At 40.4% G+C, this 23737-nt stretch overlaps 1 protein-coding gene and 1 pseudogene across 1 annotated transcript; one reads left to right on the top strand and one right to left on the bottom strand.

The window, feature by feature from the left end:
* The first annotated feature begins 12539 nt into the window (after nt 1–12539).
* Nucleotides 12540–12711, top strand: LOC118845339 (annotated as a pseudogene).
* Nucleotides 12712–13672: 961 nt separating this feature from the next.
* Nucleotides 13673–13960, bottom strand: LOC118848056 (small ubiquitin-related modifier 2-like). Its single transcript, XM_036756791.1, has 2 exons — nt 13807–13960; nt 13673–13749 (listed from the first exon to the last, which is right to left on the bottom strand). The coding sequence occupies exons 1-2, from the start codon at nt 13958–13960 to the stop codon at nt 13673–13675; spliced, it is 231 nt and encodes a 76-aa protein (XP_036612686.1).
* Nucleotides 13961–23737: the final 9777 nt, after the last annotated feature.

Below are 23737 nucleotides of genomic sequence, written 5' to 3'. Positions count from 1 at the left end.
TAGTATGAAAAAGTGATGAGGCGCTCTTTCCTATTTTTCCATCCAAAAATGTTTTCATTTTTTATTTCATGATCATCTTTAATCAAATTATAAGACCGTAGCTTCATAAATTTAGATGTAAGAGGGACCTTCGAGGCAATTATTAAAATTTTATCAAATAGTCTATAATCTGTTGTGCATTTCTCAATGTCAGGACATTAAATGAGAGCAGGAATATTTCTTTACACAGAGAGATATACTTAAGCTTTTAACAGAGTGGTAGGTAATGACTTTTTGCTGATTTTTATAAAGAATTTTGTCCATATTCATTTCTCTCTGAAAGTTCCTAGAGTTCCTTCAAGTCTTCAGAGCATTTGAATCAGCAAGCTAAGCATAACCCACTACCTGATTTTATTTACAGTGATGACAAATATCGCTGAACTTTATATATTTAGTATGATGCTGATGTGTGAATTACTTCATATATTGAACATTGTACATGAAAATCGTACGTGAAAAAAAAAAAACTATACCATACTCTAGGTCCTTTGACTGAATCCAGACTTCACAAAACAAATCCCCTTAATAAAATGATTTGTTCTATAAAATTTGGACTCAGTCAAAAGGCTGCACCCAAGGATCTAGAAGGCCACATGTGGCCTCAAGGGCACAGGTTACCTACCTGTGAGACCATATTTGGTGTGGCTACTCTCTCTTTTTGTACTTAATTTTAAAATGTAACAACTATTCTTTGCTTGTGGATATCCAAAAAAAATGTGGTGGGCAATATTCACTGATCTCTGTTCTAGATTTCAAGTTGAAATTCGTTTAAAAATTTTTTTTTCCAGAAAGTGTATTATGTAATCAATAGTGTATTTTACCATCAACCCTGATTCTCAAAGAAGTTCTAATCCATTTCATCCATTTAATATCATTGCTGTAGCAACAAATTAATTATCATAAAGTTTGAGTTGTAATGGAGCTGTGGTTTATTTGTATAGTATAAATGCATGTAGACCATGAAATGTTATCTTAAAAGGAACCAATAATTAAGTTCCAGAAAAGAAATAAAAATGCAATAAGAAATGTTCACTTGCGAAAAGCTTGGTTTTCATGAGGTTTAAAAAAAAAAAGGTATGACTGAGTACACCAAAATTAGTAGTATTTGGAAATACAGAAACCAGTGTTCTTGTTTCTATGACCTTCCCCAACAAGTACAATTACAAAACAGGAATGAGTTATATCCTTTATACAATGAGCAAATAGTAATTCAGGAAGTTAAGAGCATTACCAATCTGTATTGGCATCTAAGGAACCAGATCATTGTCCCACAGTCTCCTTACTCCTTGGTCCAGAGACCCATGTTGCTTGTCTTAACAAAACTCTCTCAAGGCTCATCACCATAAAAGTCATAGATTATCAGGGAGCAGTAGCATAGGTCCCGGAGCAGGAGGAGAAGAATGTCTCTGAATGTTGTTGCTAGTTTTGTCAGCTATTGCTCATTACCTGAAATTTACCTGAGTTTCTCCAGTTGTCACTAGAAGTTTGAAATCCTATCTGCTCTGCTTCATAAGAGTTTTTCAGGTGTGGTCACATAGTTTTTCAGTTGAATTGGGAACTCCAATATTCATAACAGAAAAGTGTATTAGTGTGCATTATTACTGATGCTAAAATTTGGGACTATGTACAAGTGCTTCTATCAGACAACCGAACTTGGAAAATTTTATGCACATATATATAATATATCAATATCATAAATGTTATATATTAATATTATAGCATACTGTATAATACATAATTTTATTATAATACAATTATTAAATATATTATTATATTTTCATATATTATACATAAAACAATTAGAACTGCTGCTATATCCATGAGGTTAGGACTCTGCACCCTGCAAGGGAACTATTTGCTATAGATTTTTGCATGTGATTGAGACTGAGTTTAGTTCTAGGGGAGCCTGACCACCTAAAGGAAGGGTCAAAGTCCCTTTCTTGCATGCTTTGGCTTATTAAATCCCCACTCCAGCACTCCATGGGAAAATTACTTAAAGTTTAGCTTTGGGCTAATGTCTAGGCGCAAGGGATTTCTCCAAAGTCGATATGAATCAGGTATGGAACAATTATTTGTTTCTTCTACACAGTGAAATGCTTGATACATACCAGACATACAGGCAAGCAATGACAAAAAGACTTAAAACAGAATTCAATAGCTTATGATTATTATTATGCTTTCCCAAGAGGTTAAGACTTAAACATCAGACTGTGAAGCAGACTGCTGGATAGATATTTTGTATTACACCTCATCTCTGAACTGTACAAATAATATCCTTCAAGTCTGTGTCTTCTGGAAGGCAGGGTTGAGCTCCTTCCACAGTCAGTGGTTTCCTTTCCAGTGCAGTAACTACTGCCAGTCATCTCTGAGTAAGGGACCCAGGATCTATAACTCTCTGTTATATATAACACTCTGCTGAGGGTTTCTATTCAATCACTTATACTTAAGAAAAAAGATCACAAAAAGCATAAAATATGCCTAGGCTCAATTCTGCTAACCAAGTACCTGCTCTGTCATCACATGGGAGCAGTCATTATGCGTGGCCTGGGTGGGGAGAAAGGCACCAAACACGGGAAAAGATCAAATAATCTTGATACAATCTGCAGCCACAAAAAGATCTTTTTTTTAAGGTGGGGAAGGCAAGGCAATTGTGGTTAAGTGACTTGCCCAAGGTCACATAGCTAGCAAATATGTCAAGTGTCTGAGGCTGGATTTGAACTCAGGTCTTCCTGAATCCAGGGCCAATGCTCTACTCATTGCACCACCTAGCTGCCCCTAAAAAGAGATCTTTCAAAGATCTTCCTGCTCAGCAGCCAAGAGGGGGATTGCTCAATCATCCACAAAACTTCACTACTGGCCAGAAGCAGGCAGGGCTGCTCTACATGGAACTCCATTACCACTCTTACATACAAAATGGCTGCAATTATGTAAATACAAACAATACTAAAAAGCATCCACACTCAAAGTTAAATGCAATGATTAATCTCGGTTCCAGAAGAGAGAAGATAAAATACACTTCACTCCTTTCCATAGAGGTGAGAGATTATGGGTACAGAATGTCACGTGCACTGTCAAACTGAACTCTCTCTATTAGCTGTTTTTATTAGTTTTATTTGTTGCAATGGGCACTCTACTAGAAGTGACTGATAATAATAAAAATTCTAATGATGATTATTTTGATGACAGCTAACATTTATAAAATATGCCAGGCAATGTGATAGGTGCTACACAATTATTATCTTATCCGATTTTCACAACACCTCTCTGAACCTGTCTGCTCATTTGAGGAATGAGGAAGTAGGCCTACATTCTATAGCTATCCCTTCCATATCACAACTTCCCCACCACAATTTCAATATATCATGGGTCGGCATAAGAAATTAAACGAGAATTTTCTGGGAGGTTTGCAGAAGCCACAGAAGACGTGGGAAGGCCAGCAGATAAAACAGAGCCTCTGACCAAAGAATTAACCCAAATTTTACAATAAAGCTCTGCAAATACCCCATAAAAGTAAAAGAAAAAAATTCAGACTTCATCTCTGGGTAGAAAGGCCAAAAAATTTTACGCCGATTTTCCAGATTGAGGGGATGCCATGCCCCTGACCCCTGAGATGTGAAAGGGATAACTATATGATTAATCAGATTTACTACCAAAGAAAGTGCCCTTGACCAAGACATTTAACTTCAGTGCGCCCCAGTTTTCTTCTATAGATTAAGGGCTGGGTTAGATGATCTAAAAGGTCCCTTCTGGCTCTAAATCTTTTGTTTTATTATTTTAAAAGGTAGTAGAGATGGACCATGTCATTCATTAACTGTTGATGCTTGTGATTGGGAAACTGAGTTTTTCAAAGTTATTACTGGTGACTGTTATATGATGGGTCTCAAGCCCCTCATCTACTACAGGGTTTATCCGCCACCTTGGTCAAAAAATTGTCATGACTCAGCAGTACAGGATAAGGTCAGTATATTACAAACAGCTTATCCTATCATATAAAAGTTTGATCCGCTTTGAAACAAACTGCTCATCTGCACCTCCAGGCACTTTACAAAACTTTTTGTAAAAAATGACTGTGATTTAAAATGACCACAATATTGACTCTAACTGTCCCTTTCTTTCTCTTCTTCTGCCCATCATTAATTCAATGAAGTCTTCCTACTCTTCTCTCTCTCGGTCTATTTCCATTTAAGCTTGCTAACTCTCTTGGATTCCTCAACAAACTCCATTGGAAATGCTATGCTAAAGCCAGCAGGTTGGCTGGGAGCAGCTTCCACACAGAATCACTGTGCCATCTTGTGGCTTTATCTCAGCACTTCATCATCTCCTCCAGAATCTCAGTGTCTGGGCTTGGGAGAAATCTGATCTGGAAGTCAGGAAACCAAATTTGTAGTCCTGGCTAAACCAGTGATTTACTGTGTGACCTTGAGCAAGCTAATTTAAGTCTCATTCTAAATTATTTGGTAAAGACTCTGTAAGTTGTAGAAGTTCAGAGGCTTTTCCCTCATTCTTTCAATAAAGAAGTTGAATCAAATTATTTCTTGGATCTGTGAACAAATGAAATCCAACTTCTACTGATGGCGCCACAATCTTCCGTATCACAGAGGCCAGAAAACCTCTGGGCTATATTTGACTCTCCCCTCTCCCATGTCCTTCATTCTCAGTAAGTTGCTAACACTTGCACATGTATAACTTATATTAAATTGCTTGCCTTCTCTATGGCGGAGGGGGAGAAGGAGAGGAAAGAAAGAATTTAGAACTCAAAATTTCTTTAAAACAAATGCTAAAAATTGTTTTTACATGTAATTGGGGAGGAAATAACACATTAAAAAATAAAAGCAGCAAGATAAATAAAAAATAGTTGCTAAAACCTGTCAATTCTACTTCAAAAATATTTCTGTTTGACCGTCCTACTATGTATAGTTCCTTATCACTTCTCACTTATTCTTTCATATTCCCATCCTTCATTCTTGTTGTTCATTCTTTTTCACTTGTGTCCAACTCTTTGTGACCCCATTTGGGGATAAGTGAAGACCTCTCATAAAATCTGAGCCTCAGCCTTTCTGTAAATTGAGTGGGATGAAGAGAGGTGTGGACTTTTCAGCATGGCTTCTGATTGACAGCTAGGCTTAAGTTTTGAATCACCTGATCTGCCTGAACTGTAGGAATCCAAAACTTAGAGCAGCCTGACCCGCCCCCCCCCCCCCCGCCCCAGCATAAGCCCTGCCAAATAAGGATAAAAAGATAATGGCGAATATACATTGGCTAGTTCTATATTTCCTTGTTCCTTGTAATGGGGGTAGATTCCCACGTGTAGAATGTAAGGCCAACCCTCCAGCCAATGGAGGTGAAGGTCAGTGGTGGGAGGGGGGTGCATTGTGCTAGGGTATATGATTATGCTCTGCTTCCTGTTCTGCGCCTCTCCTACTAGCTCGCTGTTGGTGATGATGATGCCCTTTTTTGCAAGATTGTAATAAAGTTTTCTGTTTCTACCTTGAGAGACCTCTGAGTCTTTTAATTAATTGCTAGTGGGTGGTCTCGTCTCACCCCACACAGGGTTTCTTGGCAAAGACACTGGAGTGGTTTGTCATTTCTTTCTCTAGCTCATTTTACACATGAGGAAACTGAGGCAAACAGAGTTAAGTGTTAAGAGTTAAGCCCAGGGTCACACAGCTCCTGAGTGTCTGAGGCAGGATTTGAGCTCATGAAGATGAGTCTTCCTGATTCTAGTCCCAATGATCTATCCATTATACCACCTATGTGCCATCATCCCATTTTAGAATGCATTAATTAGCTTTTACAAGGAGATATTTATTGAGACAATATAGTAAGAATCAAAGGATAAAAACATCCCCCAAAGCAGGGCAGAAGTTCCCTTTTCATTTTTGTCCCTGGAGAAAGCAGACTTACGCTTAAAGTGGTGATTATAAAACATTCTTTCTGAACCAGAGATGTTTTCTCTGCCACCTCAGGCTCTGAGAAAAGTGGGCTCAAATCTAAAGGGGTAACTACAAAGCATTCTTCCCACCAGGTTCACTTCTGGGTGTGGCATAGCCAATAGACGAGTGGCTGCCATGTAGTGTTTCAGTTGTCGGGTAAATCCACTGCTGGGCTGAGTCAAATAGGTCCCTTTTTGGGTTTGTGCTGGGCTGGACTCAGGTACTATGTCCATAACAACAGAAGTCTGCAATAGACTTCCCTCCCTGGACCTCTGTGGTCTCTTGCAATCTTTCAGTGCTTGTGATGTCATTTTGTCTCCATTACTCGTTCACCTGGGACTGGGGAAGAATAAACACAGCATAAACAGAAGAAACAAAAGTACTGTATGTTATAGGCCACACCCACCATGGCTCAGGTAGGAAGATAAGGCAGAGCTATTGGCAACACTGCTATTACTTCTCACCTTGAAGCTTCAAGCAGCTTTTGCTTTACTCACCACTAGGGAAGAAAGAGAGGTGGGGTTCCTCCATTGTGCTTTAACAGCTGGTTAAAATGCTTTTCTTCACCATGAAATACATGAACAGGAAATGGTCTTCAAAGTCAAAAGCAGGACCCTCCATCATGCACCATCATGAATTTCTAGAAGCAGGCTCCCCAAGCCCTCTTTTCAGTTGACACTAGGCAGAGCAGATTGCATATACTTGAAGAACTAGCCTTGTGTACGTAACATTTGGCACTCATAACCCTCCACTTCTTGAACTAAGAAAGGAAATATATTTCATTATCTGTTCTCTAGGGTAGACCAGATGTTTGGGGCATGAAGGGAAGACTAGCACCTCTGTCTGAGTGCTTGCGGAGCCTTTATCAGAGCTGTTCATCCACCTTTGGTGTCCAACCTAGCTCCTACCTGCGGCTCCAAGAAGTTGTAGCATGCACCGTGGCTACACTCTGGTCAATCTGTCGCCGCAGGTGGTCTAAACCAGGTTTAGAATGTTCAATTGGGCCTCGAACCCATTGGTGAGTTAGGGGGATGTCTACCCTGAATATGAGAAGATTTTCTGTGGAATGGGCAGACAAGAACAATTTATTACAACGATCGTGAAAACAGCTGAAGCAGGTACTGTGGAGTGCTTAGAGCGTGGTCAGACACTGAAGATGCCAAGGTCATCCACTTCAGCCTAGGCCATCACCAGTCATCCTGACTTTTGTCCTGCTGCCGGGCTTCAATGGCTCTGGAAGAGAGAGTAAGCCCGATGACTTTGTGCAGCTCTGACTCACTTAAATCCAATTCACATGCAAGTTAAGACATCTCCGGTGATCTCCTTGGTCCTCTGAAAACGAAGGACAAACAGCAATATAGGGTAGAAACTGGTCATGATAATTAGTCACCGTGCAGCTGCCTTCTACAGTTGTAGTCATTGCAAATTATACTCTCCTGGTTCTGCCTTCATTCTGAATCAGTTCTTACAAATTTTCCCATGTTCCTTTCAATTCCTCATTTGTCCTTCATTTCAACACAATCATGTTCCATGACATTGATCTACTAAAATTGGTCCAACTCTTCCCCAATCAATTAGTGCTCACTTTCCATTTTTTTGCTACCACAAAAAAGAACTGCCATATACATACATACATACACACATATGCTTCTGTGTGTGTGTGTCCTTTCTTTCCATATTGGACTTCCTTGGGGTATACACCCAGTAGTAGGTTTGCTGGATCAAAGGATATGACCATTTCAATGATCTTTCTCCCCAAATTTCAAATTATTTTGACACAAAATAGTCTTCCTAACATACAGATTTGCTCACATCATTCTTTTTTTTTTAACTTTTTTTTTTTTGCAGGTGGGAAGGCAGGGCAATTGGGGTTAAGTGACTTGCCCAGGTCACACAGCTAGTAAGTGTGTCAAGTGTCTGAGGTCAGATTTGAACTTAGGTCCTCTTGAATTCAGGGCTGATGCTCTACTCACTGTGCCACCTAGCTGCCCCTCACATCGTTCTTTTGCCCAAACCCTTCAGCGATTCTGCCTTTTCTATAGAATAAAATAAAAACGTTTTATCTTGGCATCCAAACGCCCACAGTCTCTGCAAGCTTCCTTGCCAGCTTCTTTCACATCATTCTCACTTGCGTACTTTACTTTCTAGCCAAACTGAGCAGTTCCCTATTTTGTTCTGCCCTCTCCTTACTGCTTACATTCACGCCATTTATATCCCCATAAAAGGGACAATTTCCCTCTTACAGCCAAAGCCTTCTTTTCCTTCAGGAAGCCCTTTCTAATTCCTTTCAGGTGAAAGTGACCTCTCCTACTTCACTCTCAGGTATTGGCTGATTTCTTCACCATTGTCATATTCTTTCACTATTTGTGTAAAATTCTATCCCTCTCTTAGAACATAAGTTCCTCAAGGATAGATGGTATTTCAGGATTTGTTTTTTCCCCTACATTTATAATCCTAGAATCTAGCAAGATATCTTGCACATAATAGATGCCTTAAAAAGTATTTGTTGAATTCAGTGAAATACTTTCATGACCCCTCCCCAAGCCAAAGGTGAAAGAGCCATAGGGCTACTAACAGAAACAACCACTCCTCTCCCTTCCCATCAAGTATGTTAAGAGAGTAGCATAGAATTACAAATAATACGTAGAATTTTGAATATGTTGTATTACTGTTAAATCATCACAGTCAGTCAACAAATACTAAGTACTCACTATGTGCTAGCCATTGTAGAAATGCTGGGGATACAAAAATAAGACAAGAACAAACAAAAAACCCATTTTCTGCTCTCAGGAGATCATAACCTAATGGAGGAGTCAACATGCAAACAACTATGTACAAAGAAGACTCAGAGAGTAAGGCTGGGAAAGGTTTCTTACAGAAGGTGGGATTTTACCCAGCATTTGAAGGAAGCCAGGGAGACCAGGAGGTGGAGCTCAGGAGGGAGAGAATTCTAGGTGTGGGAGCAAGTCAGTAAAAATGCTCAAAGTGGGGAGATGCAATGTCTTGTTGAAGAGCTGGTGAGGAGGCTGGCGTCGCTGGATTGCAACTATTGCAATAGTTCGGGCACGAGGTGATAAAGGCCTGAACGAAGGAAGTGGCAGTGTCAGAAGAGACATGGAGGAGTATATAAGAGACATTGTGGAGGTAAAAGCAATAGGACTTGGCAACAAATATAACATGGGGGGAAGGGGTGAGAAAGTGAAGAGCTGTAGGTTTCCAACATCACTGACTAGGACAATGGCAGTGCCATACACAGTAATAGGAAGATTAGGGAGAAGGGAAGGCTTGAATGAGTTCAGTTTTGGATATGAGTTTAAGATGTACCAGAGACATCTAGTTTGAGATATCCAAAAGGGAGTTGGTGATTCAAGACTATAAGTCAGGAACAATCATACATATAACATTCCCAACAAAAAAAACTATTGACTCAGTACCTGCTGAAGCTATCCTGAGGATATTTTGCTATGGGCATTTGAGATTTCAGAAAACCTTTTAAAACCTACTAAGTGCTAAGAACTAAATGGGATGGGACATGGTCTACTTTCTCACTGTACTTCTATTTTATTAGGGAAGTGTGACACATACATAGATAATTATAGGTCAAAATAACAGGACCATTGACTTAGCACTACAAGAGATCGTAAAGGTCATTTAGTCCAACTTTCTCCTTTTACAAATAAGGAAACTGATGGTAGAGTTGTGAACTGATCCAACCACTCTGGGGAACAATTTGGAACTATGCCCAAAGGGCTATAAAATTGTGCATACTTTTTTATCCATCACTACCACCACTGGGTTTATATCCCAAAGAGATCATTAAAAAGGGAAGAGGACCTACATGTGCAAAAATATATATAGCAGCTCTTGTTGTAGAAGCAAAGCATTGGAAACTGAGGGAACGCCCATCAATTAGGGAATGGCTGAACAAGTTGTGGTATATGAATGTAATGGAATACTATTGTTCTTATAAGAAATGATGAGCAAGAGGACTTCAGAAAAAACCTGGAAAGACTTACATGAACTGATGCTGAATGAAGTGAGCACACGGAGGATGCTATACACAGTAACAGCAACATTGTGTGATAATCAACCGTGATAGACTTAGCCCTCCTCAGCAACACAATGATGCAAGACACCTCCAAAAGACTCATGATAGAAAATGCTGTCCACATCCAGAGAAAGAACTGTGGAGTTTGAATGCAGATTGAAGCATACTATTTTCACTTTTTTGTTGGTTTTTTTTTTGGGTGGTTTTTCCTTTTTGTTCTGTTTCTTCTTCCACAACATGACTAATGTGGAAATACGTTTAACATATTTGCACATGTATAACCTTTATTGGATTGCTTGCCATCTTGGGGAGGGAGGGAGAAAAATTTGGAATTCAAAATCTCATAAAAAAATGAATGTTGAAAACTATCTTTACATATAATTTACATATAATTGGAAAAAATAAAATACTATTTACAAAAATAAAAACAAATCAGGAAACTGAAATCCAGATAGATAAATTAATTTGCTCAAAATCACATGTGTAATAACTGGCAATATATCACTAGAGAAGAGTGATCAAAGTTCTATATGACTTCAGAAGGAGGAAAGGTGTTTTAGTGATTCAGGGAGTTGGGCTTTAAAGAAGGATTATGAATTTAACAAGTGGAGAGAGTAGAGGAAGAAGGGATTTTCCAAGTAGAGAAGAGAGAAAGTGTATTTGGGGTACAGAGAACAGTCTAGTTTGGTGTGATCACAGAGAAAATTAGTCATGTTTTAGAGGTGAGTTAGTTGGTAAAGTTGGTAAGTTTATTGAGTAAGGCAAAAATCTTAAATGTCAAAATGACCCTTGACACATGGTCAATACAAGAATTTGTTTTGCTTGACATACTTGTTTCAAAAGTTTTCTTGTTTTGTTTTGTTTTTTCTTTTTTGGTGGAAGAGCAAGAGAGTGGGAAGAGAGAAAATAAAATCTTATTCATTGAAAAAATATATGTATACATTTTTAAAATTACCCTTGAACATACCATAAATTAGATGGCTTTGAATTCCTTTTTCCCAACATGTTGTCCTCCTTTGGCAGGGTGTTTGTATGGTGAATAGAGGTTGAAAACCTCTTCTAGGGTAAAGGGATTTGACCAGTTATACTCATGGGTGCCTTCTAACTGATTAGGTTTTAGAGACTGAGGCTGTCTCTTGATTTTGGGATGGCTCTGGTTCAAGGGACCAGACTCTCATCAGAAGAATCTCCTTTCCCCAGTGGTATATAAAGTCAAGCTGTGACAGCTTATCCCTTTTCCTGAACATTCCCTTCCTTGGAGTGTCAGACCAGAATGTAGAAAGTGCTCCCCCTGCTCCAAGAGCAGTAACAGCAATTTGCAGGTTAAATGGGCAAGCTGGAGAACAGTAGCTCCTGGACCTCTCAGTCTTAGCTACCTTCTTCTGTCTTCTGGTTTCCTTTTCTGGGCATAGGTTGGAGACAAGATTTCCTGAGATGCCCAGTACAGGGAGGAAGTCGAGGCATTGATAACAATCTCTACAGAAGCAGAAAGGTAAATGTGAGCTTGCATGTGACCTTAAGAGGAAAGATAGCGAGAGTAGACTTTCTCAGCTTTGTGGGTAATCCCAAATTTGAGAATTTCCAAATCTGAGAGTTTTCTGAGTTTGAGCATTCAGGCACCAGACCTTCTAGAGCATGGAGTTCTTTTTTTTTAAACTTAAAAAAAATTATGCTAGCTTTAAAAAAAGGAACTAGGGGTTTAGAACCTTTATTCTAGAAGGAAGAGATTCCCCAAAAATATGGTCCTTGGAGAAGTAAGAGGACTGACTATTGGTCTGTTGGGGAAAAAACCCAGGGATTCAGGGATCCCAAACCAAAGTTCCCAGGGCAAGGTCACCTGGAATGAATTCGCAGACCCAAGCAATCTTTAAGTCAAGTTTGCAAAAGTTTATTTTTGCTTTTGTCTCGGGTCTTTGCTAGTGGCGCTGAGTGGGAGATAATTCTTGTGAAGACTTCACAGAGACAGAAAATATAAAAATTACCTTTTTTTTATTTCTGGAATAAGCAGGGGCAATGAGAGGATGGAATGGACTCAGAGTTTGACCTTGTAGGAATGTGATTTCCTAACTCTCAGGAATTCGAGGCCTGGGGCAATAAGTGCCTATGGGTTGTTCCTTCCCTGCTCTAAGAAGCCCCTTCCCTCTTTCCTCATTCCTCCCCTTTACCTTAGCCATATTATTGCCACATCAGCAACTAGTTACTAAATAAGGAGATATGTTTCAGATTGGCTATACTCAATTTCCTGGTTCTTTGTCTAGCTTTTCGTGCCTAGATTGTGAGTCCACCTCCCAGCCAATGGAGAGGAAGGATAGTTGTGGGTGGGAGTTCTTTTGCGATAGGATACATGTTGGTGCTTTGCCTTGGTGATTAGCCTTCTTCCACTAGTCCGTCCTAGTGGAGATGATGCCCAAATCTTGCAAGATTTGTAAAATAAAAATTAGTAACTTTTCTGTCCCTACTTGAGAAGCCTCTGTGAATTATTGGGGTACTTGGGTGGTCTCGCCACCCCACACAGCGCCATGGGTCACCAGCAGCTCTACTGGAGTCACCCTTGCAAATTCGGCCAGGGGTCTCGGGTTGTGCCACATCTGTTCGAACTGGCATGGCCTGATCCGCAAGTATGGCCTGAACATATGCCGCCAGTGCTTCTGGCAATATGCAAAAGACATCAGCTTCATCAAGTTGGACTAAGTTATATTTACGGATCTCACTTCAGTGATTACACTGACCATCAGTGACTATACAATTTTACTGGATTCTGGATGCCTATTTGATCTATCCTCCTGATCCTGTTGTACATTCTATGCTAATTTGCATAAATGATTAAAAAGGTCATCCTCAGTTACTTTAAAAAAAAGTTTATTTTCATGCTTTACAGCAGGCAAGGGTTCTTAGGGAATCTGCAACCATAGAGGGGTGCAGGGGGAGTTTTTATGAAAGGTTTTAGGGGATTAAAGGGGGGAAACATGTAAGTTAGGTGTTTAGGGTGGGATTAGAGAGTAGTTAAGGCATGGCTAAGGAGTGGTTCTTAAAGGAACATGCACATTTTTTTTTTTATTTTAAACAAGAAGTTTATTTAAACAACAAGATGTTTGACTTGAAGGGAAAACTATCTAGGATCAATTTCTTTATAGTAATTATCCCTACTGAGAGACAGAGATTGCCCTACATGTAACAGCTACGTACAAAAAAGTTATAAAATCGTCCTTGGTTTTACAATGATAAAAGAAAAACATTGAAATTATCCAATCAAACAAGGTATGCAAGGATTTTTTTGTGGGTTTTTTTTGTTGTTGTTAAACAGTGAGAGCAAAATAACTTACTGGAATATAAAGATAAAAGTTGAATGAGCATGCCACTAATGGAGAAAAGGGGTATTTTCACAGAACCAGTTTGTTTTTTCCCCTCCCCATCTCCATTTGATGTTGATCAAAACATACCATCGGCCATTTAGTTTAAAAAAAAATGCATTATGCCTGTGCATATACACCAGTTACTTTATGTACAATAAAGGAATGGGGGAAGGGAATCAAAGAAGAGAGAAAACTATACTGCGGTAGTCATGATGTGGATGAACCAAATCTTGGTTTCTAATTGTGAATGTATTGCTTTTCTTGGGAGCATAGCTCTGGAGAAGAGTTGTAGATTCTTTTTAGTAAGCACCTCCTGTCTGCTGCTGGAATACATCAATTGTATTTTCATCCTCCATTTCCAACTGTGCAGGTGTGTCTGTTTCATTGATTGGTTGCCCATCAAATCGGAATCTGATCTGCCTCATTGACAAACCCTGTCGTTCACAATAGGCTTTCATTAGTTTACTAAGTGGTGTGTGCCTCTTAATCTTAAATTGCACCACTGAACCATCTTGCCCTGCCACCTTCAAATTAATGTGGTTGTTGTTTTCAGTCTTGACTCCTTCCTTCGGCTTTTCGTTGGCCATGGTGAGTCCCGCGGTCTCCTCAGCCGCCACCCCACAGAAGAGGCACCAGGATGTTCTGCTCCAAGGGAACGGGGGGAGAAGCAGCAGCGGCAGGAGCAGGAGCAGGAGGAGGAGAAGGAAGATGATAGTGATGATGGTGAGGAAGAGAAGGAGAAGAAAAAGCGGAACATGCACATTTAGTAACTACTGCGCTTGTGTATCACCCAGAGTTCTCTAGGAAATACCCCACAGGGGGGTCATTAGGGGTGTGGTTTTTACTGTGAAACATCACTAAGTTCACTACTGGTGGGGGCTAAAGGGAAATCTCTATATAGTTTCTTGTCTAAAGTCTTGTTAGACAAAATACTATGTCTAGGATACATGTCAGAAAGGTCAGCAAATAGTAAATATGGTTATGACTCAGTGTTTTTTTGTTTGTTTTTTTTTGCAGGGTAACTGGGATTAAGTGACTTGCCCAAGGTCACACAGCTAGCACATGTGTCAAGTGTCTGAGGTCAGATTTGAACTCAGATCCTCCTGATTCCAGGGCCGGTGCTCTAATCACTGCACCACCTAGCTGCCCCCTGTTATGACTCGGTTATCAGTCAATTATCAGCATCTGGAAATCAATCTATAGTTAGGCATGGCTGCTTGCTAAGGAAGAAGCAGAGATAAGTTGGGGAATGCTGCCCTTTAGCTAGAGAGGGACTGCCTGTGACAGAATACGTTTTGAGAAATGAGTGTGTTTTGGAATTGGGGTTCAGGGACAGGCACCCAAGCAGAGGCAATTAGAATTATGGTCGAAGTACAAGCATCTCATCAGGTCCTTACTGCTGCAGGACTGGAGCCATCTTGGGGGGCCAGGAGATTGAGATCTTGCCAAGGATTCATATTATTCCCATGAGTTTCTCAGGAAGCATAAGTCAATGTGAAGAAGAATCCTTGTTCAGCAGCCCATCCAAAGTGTGTTTACCTCGTTGGAAGGTGATGGAGGAGAGAGGGGGGAGTCTAACTAGTCAAATGGGCTGCTTGGGCACTTCATGTTTGTACATCTGTTTGTGGACTCGTGGTCCTCTCCATCTTATGAATTTTCTGTTGGAATGAAATAATGGTAATGGTGGAGATGATACTAATAATAATAAGTAGTAGTTATAGAGTGCTTTAAGGTTTGCAGAGCACTTTGTAAATACCTCATTTGATCCTCACAGCAGCTGTGGGAGATAGGTGCTATTATTATCCCCTTTTTACAGTTGAGAAAACTGAGGCAGATAGCATTTAAATGATTTGCCCAGGTTTGAGTGTTTGTGGACAGATTTGAACTTGTATCTTCCTAACTTCAGGTCCAGTGCCCTATCCTCTGCATCATCTAGATGTCCCATACCCAATACTCATATTGTACATCAAATGCCTGTTACCAGCTTTGAAGGGAACATAAACATAAGTCAATACCTGAAGTTTGGGTGTTATTTGGAGTTTTTTTGAGGTTTCGCCAGAGTGAAGCTCCAGGATAGAGGCAACAAGCCAAGAAGAAAAATTAGACCTCTTGGAGTCAGGCCCTCAGGATCAAACTTGATCCATGAGAACCTAGAGCTTTGGAAGGCCCTGAGCCACTGGTTCTACTAGCAACAGGTTGCCATAAATAAACACATTTATGCTTTCACTGTCTTCATCACATTTAACTAGCTAGAAATGCTGCTATATTTTTATTCAGAAGAAACCTAAATATAGAAGGAGATTTCCCCTCCAAAACTTACTGGCCACACTGGGGAGGATGGAGAGCTGAGCAAGGGGTTAAACCTTGGGGAAGACTTTCTCTGCAAAGCTTACTTTCCAAACAAATAGGAATCCCCTGGCCTTTACACCCCTGCCCAGAGGAAGGAAGCCATAAACCAACTCGAGGAGGACTTGGTTTCCTGGTTTGCTAGTGCCCTGGGTGGGCATTTGCCTTTTCCACCAAGTCTCCAGCTGAAGCTTCTACAACAGGAGATGCCCAAGGACGTGATGTGCCCAACTGCTTATAATCACATCTAGAGATGAGGGATTGGGGAAAAAGTTGTTACCAAAAAGAAAGGTTAAGGGGCTGTGGAATAGTAAGCCCCAGGAACTTTCATCGACAGTTTGGGTTTGAAGACATGAGCTCTTGTGCCCAGCTCACCTGGTTAGGCTCTGTTCAGCAGCCACAGCATTGGCAGGCAATTGGCTAGGGGAGACTGAACCCTGTTGAAATTAAATATGCATAACAGCAATATACCAAATGATAACAATAATAAGCAATAATAAATAAACAAATAAAAGATAGTGATAATAATAGCTAGGCAGCACAATGGATACAGTACAGGGCCTGAAGACTCCTCTTTCTAAGTATAAATCTGGTCTCAGACACTTACTAGTGGTGTGACCCTGGGTGTGTCACTTAACCCTCTTTGCCTCAGTTTCCTCATCTGTAAAATGAGCTGGAGAATGAAGTGACAAAGCACTCTAGTGTCTTTGCCAAGAAAACCCTAAATGGGGTCACAAAGAGTTGGACATGACTGAACAACAAAATGATAGCTAGCTTTAAGTTTTGCAAAGTGCTTTACGTGTATCATTTTACATATAATATTACATATATTATCTTACTGGATTTTTACAACATCCCAGTGAGATAGGTGCAATCATTTATCCCCATTTTATAGATGTGAAAACTAAGATAACATGAGATAAGGATGGAAAATCTGGGAAGCATGTAATTGTGAAGAGTCCTAAATGCCTGCCAGAACTCAGTAGCAGTAGGGAGCCACAAAAGATTATGAGTAGAGGAAATGACATCTGTATTTGACATTTGTATTTGTGTTGATGTGTTTTTATATTGCTATATTTAATTTCCTTTGTAATCCTATGCATTTTCTTTTCTCCATTTAAAAACATGATTTTGACAAGGAGTCAATGTTTCCCTAGATTGCCAAAGGAGTCCATGGCCCAGATGGATTTATAAGGAAAGGTCTGTTGGCAGTGTGAGGAGTTGTTTGTCAAATAGTAGTAAGATTTATTCTTTCTTAGAAATTTTCCTTCCCTAAGGTTGCTCCTACCAGGTCAGACTTGATCAGGTGTAATAGAACAGGGATTATTCACATGGACACAGATATAGAAAAGAATTTTTACACGTTATTATTGATTCGTTTTGTTTTGACTGAGCAGACACTTTAACAAGCCCACTTCCCAGTTCACATACGAAGTACACACCCAAAACAGTTAAAAAACCAAAACTACCTAACAGAGTTTGGAAACAGAAAGGAAGGATGTTTGTTTTGACTTTGATACCTTGGAACCAGCATTGCCTGTTTGATTATTTGATGTGAGTTTGGTTGCTTTTTAGTGTGGTCTTCATTTACATTGTTATCATCACTGGGTATATTGTTTTGGGGCTCTGCTTTCTTTACTCTTTGTCATAAAAAACATACCATCTTTCTATGACTCCTTCATATGTGTTTATCTCAGCTAAAGGCCCCAAGCAGATTAGAGATATAGATCAGAGATGTACCAACTGTCATTCCTCTAACAAAATGAACTCTGCCTCTCTTAAACCCTCTAGTGCAGGGGTTCTTAATCATCTTAGAGATCTTGGACTTGTTTGATAGTCTGGTAAAGACTCAGGAGTCATTCTCAGAATCATCTCCATTTAAAAAAAACAAGTAAAATACATAGGATTACAAAAAAAACCAAAATATATTAAAATGCAGTTATCAAAATAAAAAAATGAACTCATAGACCTCAGGTTAAGAACATTCTCCATTAGTATCAATTAATAAGTGTTTTTTTTTCCCTTTCAGTATACATGAAGGGGGTGCCAGATTTTACTCTATGGTATCTACTTCCTCTCCTTGACCAGGTGAGATCCAAAGCACAAGGTGAGATTTGATCAACTCACCTTACCTTAAGTAAGGTTGCCTTGCCAAGATTAACACTTTATTGACCAAGGTAACTAGATGCTATATTTATTTTGTCAATAATTTGGGCTTTTTAAGGGGAAAGTTAGCTCTTCTTCTGTCCCCTTGTTCCCAGCTGTACCTGGCTTTAGCCTTATGCCAGTGTTGTGAGGATATAGTTCCTTCCAGAAGGAGTGAACAATCTAATTGGGAAGAGGATACATGAAATAGTGGTGAAGAATGCAGTGAAATGCTAGATTGTTTGGTAGAGATTATTCTTTGTAGAAGTTCAGAGTGGGGGTGAATTATTGTAGTTAGTAGTTGCTTCATGAAAGGTGGTTAGGTGGTCCAATGGGTAGAACACTGGGCCTGGAGTCAGGAAGATCTGACCTCAGATACTTACTAGCTGTATGATCCTGGGCACGTCACTTAACCCCTATTTGCCTCATTTCTTCATCTGTAAAATGGGGACACACTAGAGAAGGAAATGGCAAACCACTGCAGTGTCTTTGCCAAGAAAAGTTCATGGCCATCGGTCACGTAGAGTCCTATTCGACTGAACAACAGTTGCTTTGTTAAAAGGAAAGTTCTTTGGGCATTTGTTCTCATTAACAAGTCAAAATTCAGTACAAAAAATTAAAGGGAGTTTATTAAAATATGTCAAGGTGTTGAGGTTTAGGGGTGCTGGTGATGAGATAGAAAAGAGTGCTTGAGGCAGTTGGAACAAGCAGGATGTGAGATAGCAGATAAGACCAGGTTGTGACCAGCCAAAAAGAGATCAAAGAAGACAATGACCTCCACCCCTTTTCTGAGAGATTTCTCCTACCTAGTGGTGGAGTGGGGAAAAAATTCGGATACAAATAGTGCCCTCGGGGTTCAAAATAATATTAAGGGTTGCTTTTCCAGTACTTTTTGAAGCCCCTAGTTGATTCTGTAACCTGAAGGTGCCCTAAAGTTTTTTCCCCCTTATCTTGAACCAAAAGAATTGTTTGTCTGCCTTATCTTGTGTTCCCTGGGTCCTTTAATTTTTAAACTGTATCCTCCTGCCCTGTCTTTAAATCTTTAAACCATAAAGAATTCCCTTTGTCTCCCTCATCCTATGTCATCCTGTCTTTAACCTCCATAAAAACCTATAAAACTACATCATCGTTCTGAAACATCTATATAAGCATAACTCCCCCAAATATTGGAATCTCACTTAGCTTTCTTGCTAAGGAGGCTCGTGGTGCTTTTGTGCATAAAATAAAAAGCTCCCATTGGCTAAAAGAGAAGGTCTAAGTGAATTCTTTTACACCTGAACCAGCTCTCCCAACTTTAAACCTCAACATTGGGGCCCAGAAATAGCAACACACGGGTCTTGCCCGAATGAATTCGACCAAACCTTCTTTCAGCCGAAGAAAAGCAAAGTTTATTAAAAGTCTGCAATATTGGACAGGCTCTTAAGGAATCTGAGCATTTGCAACACTAATATAAGTGGACCAGATTGAGTTTGAGCATTTTCATGGAAATCAGAGAGACTGTGGGAAGGATCTAGGGTCGGCCAAGTCGTCTGCGGTGAATTGGAAGAGGGGTCTAGGGAGGATCCTGAGGCAAGTGTCCAGTAGGCTAGAGTGACTGGATGTCTGATGCCCAGAACCAAGAGAATGAGATTAAGGGTGGAAGTAGCTGAAGGCTATCCGGAGATAACAGACCACGAAGGGCTAGGCTAGGTTAAGGGTAATGGAGAATTGAGCCTAGAGGTAATAAAAGGTTTGTAGCCTTAGGTGAAGGCCAGATCAAGTGGGGAAATTCAAGGAGAGTTCAAGGTGGGGTTTTCCAGGGCCTATAGACAAATGGGACCCAAATTCTTTTGGGGCAAAGGGCAAAGGTTTCTGCTTGGACCCATACCCATCAAAGGTCGTCCGACTGAGTTGCTCACTGGAGAGCAGCGAAGGATTCAAGATGGACAAAGTTTTTACTGATAACTTTCATAATGAGATAAAGACAATTTCTGAAAGGCATAGGTCAGCAAAAGGGGGTGGGCCATTGCATCTCAGTATCTCCCCAATTGCCAGCGTGTGAGTACTGTGCGATGTTTAATGGGTACAAAATGGTACAAGCAGGTAATGGGTGACTTGGTACAGGATAAATAGCAGGTAATAACAAAGCTGCACACTGGGTGACACCCCTCCCCCAACACTGATTGATAAGAAATATTGGGAACAATAGGTTCCTGAGTCAGCAAAACTTCAATAGATTCATAAAGTCACTCAGTCAACAAGAACTTGTTAAACACCTACAATGTGCCAGACACCACACCAAGTGCTGAAGATACTAAGAAAGGCAAAAACAAAACAAAACAAAAACCCACCACCAAAAAAGTCTCTGAAAGGACCTTACAGTTTAATGGGAGGAGACAACACGCATACAACTATGTAAAAATGAGATATGCAGGATAAGCTAGAGATCATATCAGAGAGAAACCGCTAACATTAAGGAGGCAAAGGAAAGGGTTATTGCTCAGTTTGGGACTTTAGCTAAGGCTTGAAGGAAGCTGGATAGAAATAAGAGGGAAGAGGAATGAGAGCAATTGTTGTTTGTTCTTTGTTCTCAAAGAGGTCATGACATCATGGAGGTGATGCCATGACATATTACTGAATTGGATTTAAATGAGGGAAGACTGTACAAAGTTACTAGCCTCACTTTCTCCTCTGGAGCCATCTGGCTCCAGTGGCAAGATATATCGATCAGAACCACAGAAGATGGCCCTGGGTGCAGTGGGAGACCTTAGCTTTTTCAAGCTAAGGTCTTTAACAGGTCTCAGTTTGACTGAGGCAATGCCCATTCAGTGATTAAGACTAGATAAGAAAGGAGGCAAAGAATGGCCTCTTTTACCTAGTTAAAAAAAATCCAGTGAAAACGAATTCTCAAGGAGGACCAATGACATCAGGAGGGTGATGTATTGACTTGCAAGTGAATTGGATTTAAGTGAGGCAGGACTGTGCAAAATCATCAGCCTCACTCTCTCCTCCAGAGTTATCTGAGTCCTGTGTGTCAGAAACGTGGTTTGGGGGATCACTGGACTTCCTAGGCAGGGCCAAAGTCCTGAGGAAGAACCCTGTGATAATCCCTAAGGAAGGTTGTGCAGACCACAGGACTCCCAGAGGAAGGCCAAGTGGTAGCCCCCCTTTATCTGTGGGGATCACAGGGCTTCTTAGGGTCAGACCCTAAGGAGGACCCAAGTGATGGCCCCTTAGAACAGCAGTAAGATCACAAGGCTCCCGAGAAAGGGCCGGAAGACCCAAGTGACGGCCCCTTAAGAAGGCTGTGTAGACCACAGGGTTCCCCAGGTAAATCCTAAGTGGTAACCCTCTTAACATTGCAGTGGGGATCACAGGATTCCCCAAGGCAGGGTCAGGAAGTTAGCCCGAGACATGCTTCTGCAGCTCATTGCTTTCCTGGTAACATAACCTTAGGAAGATCCATGTGATTTGACCATTCTCACCCAAAGAACTCAGGATCAGAATGGGCAGAGGAAGGCATTTATTACACTCCTCAAGAGAGCAAGTGCAGTGCTCACTAGGAACACTCACACTGACACAGCAGCAGGAGTGAGGGTAACCATCACCTCCACTCCTGTTTGAGTTATGGTTAGTTTACATTCTTTACTTTTAACATGGTTTTCTTAGATTATATAGTTTATATAGGTAGGATAATAAGGATACAGAAGCAGAAGGGAAGTTAATTAGTTCTCTCTTCCTTGTCTGATTTATGATTAATCGACATTCTTTATTTCCTCTACCTTCCCTCTTTAACATATGCAAATTATGCAAATTAGTAGACCTGGACCCTTGACCAAGACCAGACCCTTGAACTGACCTGATAAGCTTGAACTGGTTCAACTGGTTTGGCCTCTCTAGTTTCCCTGACACTAGGATGGCCATTGTCTTGACAAGTAAGTGTTAACTCAGCTACATGGATAGCTTCTGTGGGAGCAAAACCAGGTACCATACTATCTTTTCTTAATGTGGCAAGACATAGGTGAGGAGGACTGGTGATTGCCCAGCCCCTAGAGGTAATAGAGACCCACTTGTTGAGGAAGAGACCAGCCTCATTCTTCTTTAGGCTGTACTCCAAACTTTCTCTACCATCCAGAATCCTCACCAGCCTCAGATCTTCATTCTAAGGCCTCAGGCAGGCTCTGGAATTTACACATTTAAAGTAACCTTGCCTTGGGTCTCTTCCTCTGATTGGATTGATAGCCTCTCCTCTAAATTGAATTGATTTCACTAGGATCCCCAGGCCTCCCAGTCTCATTTCTCTCTAGGCTTTCCTCTGAATTTCCTGTATGGAGCTCCAACTCTTTGTCCTGAAACCTCAGCTCTCCAGCTCCCCTTAAAGTGTGGTCTTCCCCCATTAGAATATAAATTCCCTGAAGGTAGGGACTTTCTTTCTATTTGTATTTGTATTACCAGCACTTATCTGCAAGGTTTAATCAGCATATACAGTAAGTAACTGTTAAACCTGAAAGTTTAGTGGAAGGAGTTAAGCAAGCTAGGTGATAGAAAAATCCATGTTGTTTATTATTTTCCCTTAAAGCATAGCTAAGCTAGCTTACTTGTACATACAAGGAGTCAGAGCACAAGCTCTGGCTGTCTGAACAAAGGATTGAGAAAACTTATATATGTTATTTTAGCAGACCCAGCAAGCCTATGTTACCTCACTTTTATGACCCCCATGTATGTTTAACCATGATACAAGAAGAGGATTTTCTTTAATGGAATAGGTTTGTAAAGACAAGAGTGTTGACAAAGGTCAGTTAAAGTATATACCTGTAGAATATTAAGTGAGGTGGTCTTCTCGGGATTAGGGTCTCATGCTTTAATGGCTAACAGGGGAAAGAATATCCTTAGGTCAGTCTGCTCTGGCCTTGTTCAGAGAGGTAACCGGTATTTCCTGAGCAAACTTTTAGAGAACAAAGAAGCCCAGGTCCTGGATCTTCTTCCAGTTACTCATTAATTCAGGCTCTGGGTCTGGTTGAAATTAAAAATGATATAAAATGGTATAAAATGTTCCACACACTTAATGCTAGGTGAGGCAACTTTTAATTTAGTATAATTTTATTGTTTATAATGTATCTTTTTTGTTTTGTTTTATGGGTATGGATTTCTTGATTTTTCTCATGAAAGTTTTATGTTCCACTACGGATATCTTTCAAATATCTTGATTTGGCCTGTAATATTTCAAGTGCTTCTATGCATAAAATCTAAGAATGACAACAAAACAAAATTTTATGTGGTTTTAAACATACAGCACAATAGTTATTATTAGGCTTTTTAAACACTCAAATGAAAATCCTCTAGGTTGGGATATATTCTGCTCAGGGATGTGAAAGCACCTGAGTGGGATGGTGAAGCCCTCCCATGGAATCTGGATCTCCGCCTTTCGTGAGTTGAGTGGAACTAATGGGGGTGGGGACCTTTCAGCATGGCTCAGGGCTTCTGATTGACAGCTAGGCCTAAGTTCCCAGTTACTAAAAATCACCTGAACTGCGTCCTCACCAAATAAGGGAAAGATACTTTAAGAGTTTGGCATTGGCTAAATTGTACCTGAGAGTAAAAGACCAGTGGTGGTGGGGCAGGGGGCTTGTTTACATTAGAGTATAAGGCTGGGTTTTGCCCTCTGGGCCCCACCTCTCCCTACCCATCAGCTATTGATTTGAAGACCAGGCTTTCCTGCAGGACCATAATAAAGAAGGTTTTCTGTTTCTGAATTTGAGAGCCCTCTGATTTTTTTTAATTAATTGCTGGTGGGTGGTCTCACCCCATACACACCCTTTCCCAATACTTTTTTCAAAAGGCCCTCTTTAGACTACTATTTTGTTTCTCCAGAAAGAGACCATTCTGAAGTACCA

This window comes from Trichosurus vulpecula, chromosome 4, assembly GCF_011100635.1.
Source record: "Trichosurus vulpecula isolate mTriVul1 chromosome 4, mTriVul1.pri, whole genome shotgun sequence".
NCBI lineage: Eukaryota > Metazoa > Chordata > Mammalia > Diprotodontia > Phalangeridae > Trichosurus > Trichosurus vulpecula.
The sequence above is the reverse complement of the archived record's forward strand: the minus strand, read 5'-3'. Positions and strand labels throughout refer to the sequence as shown.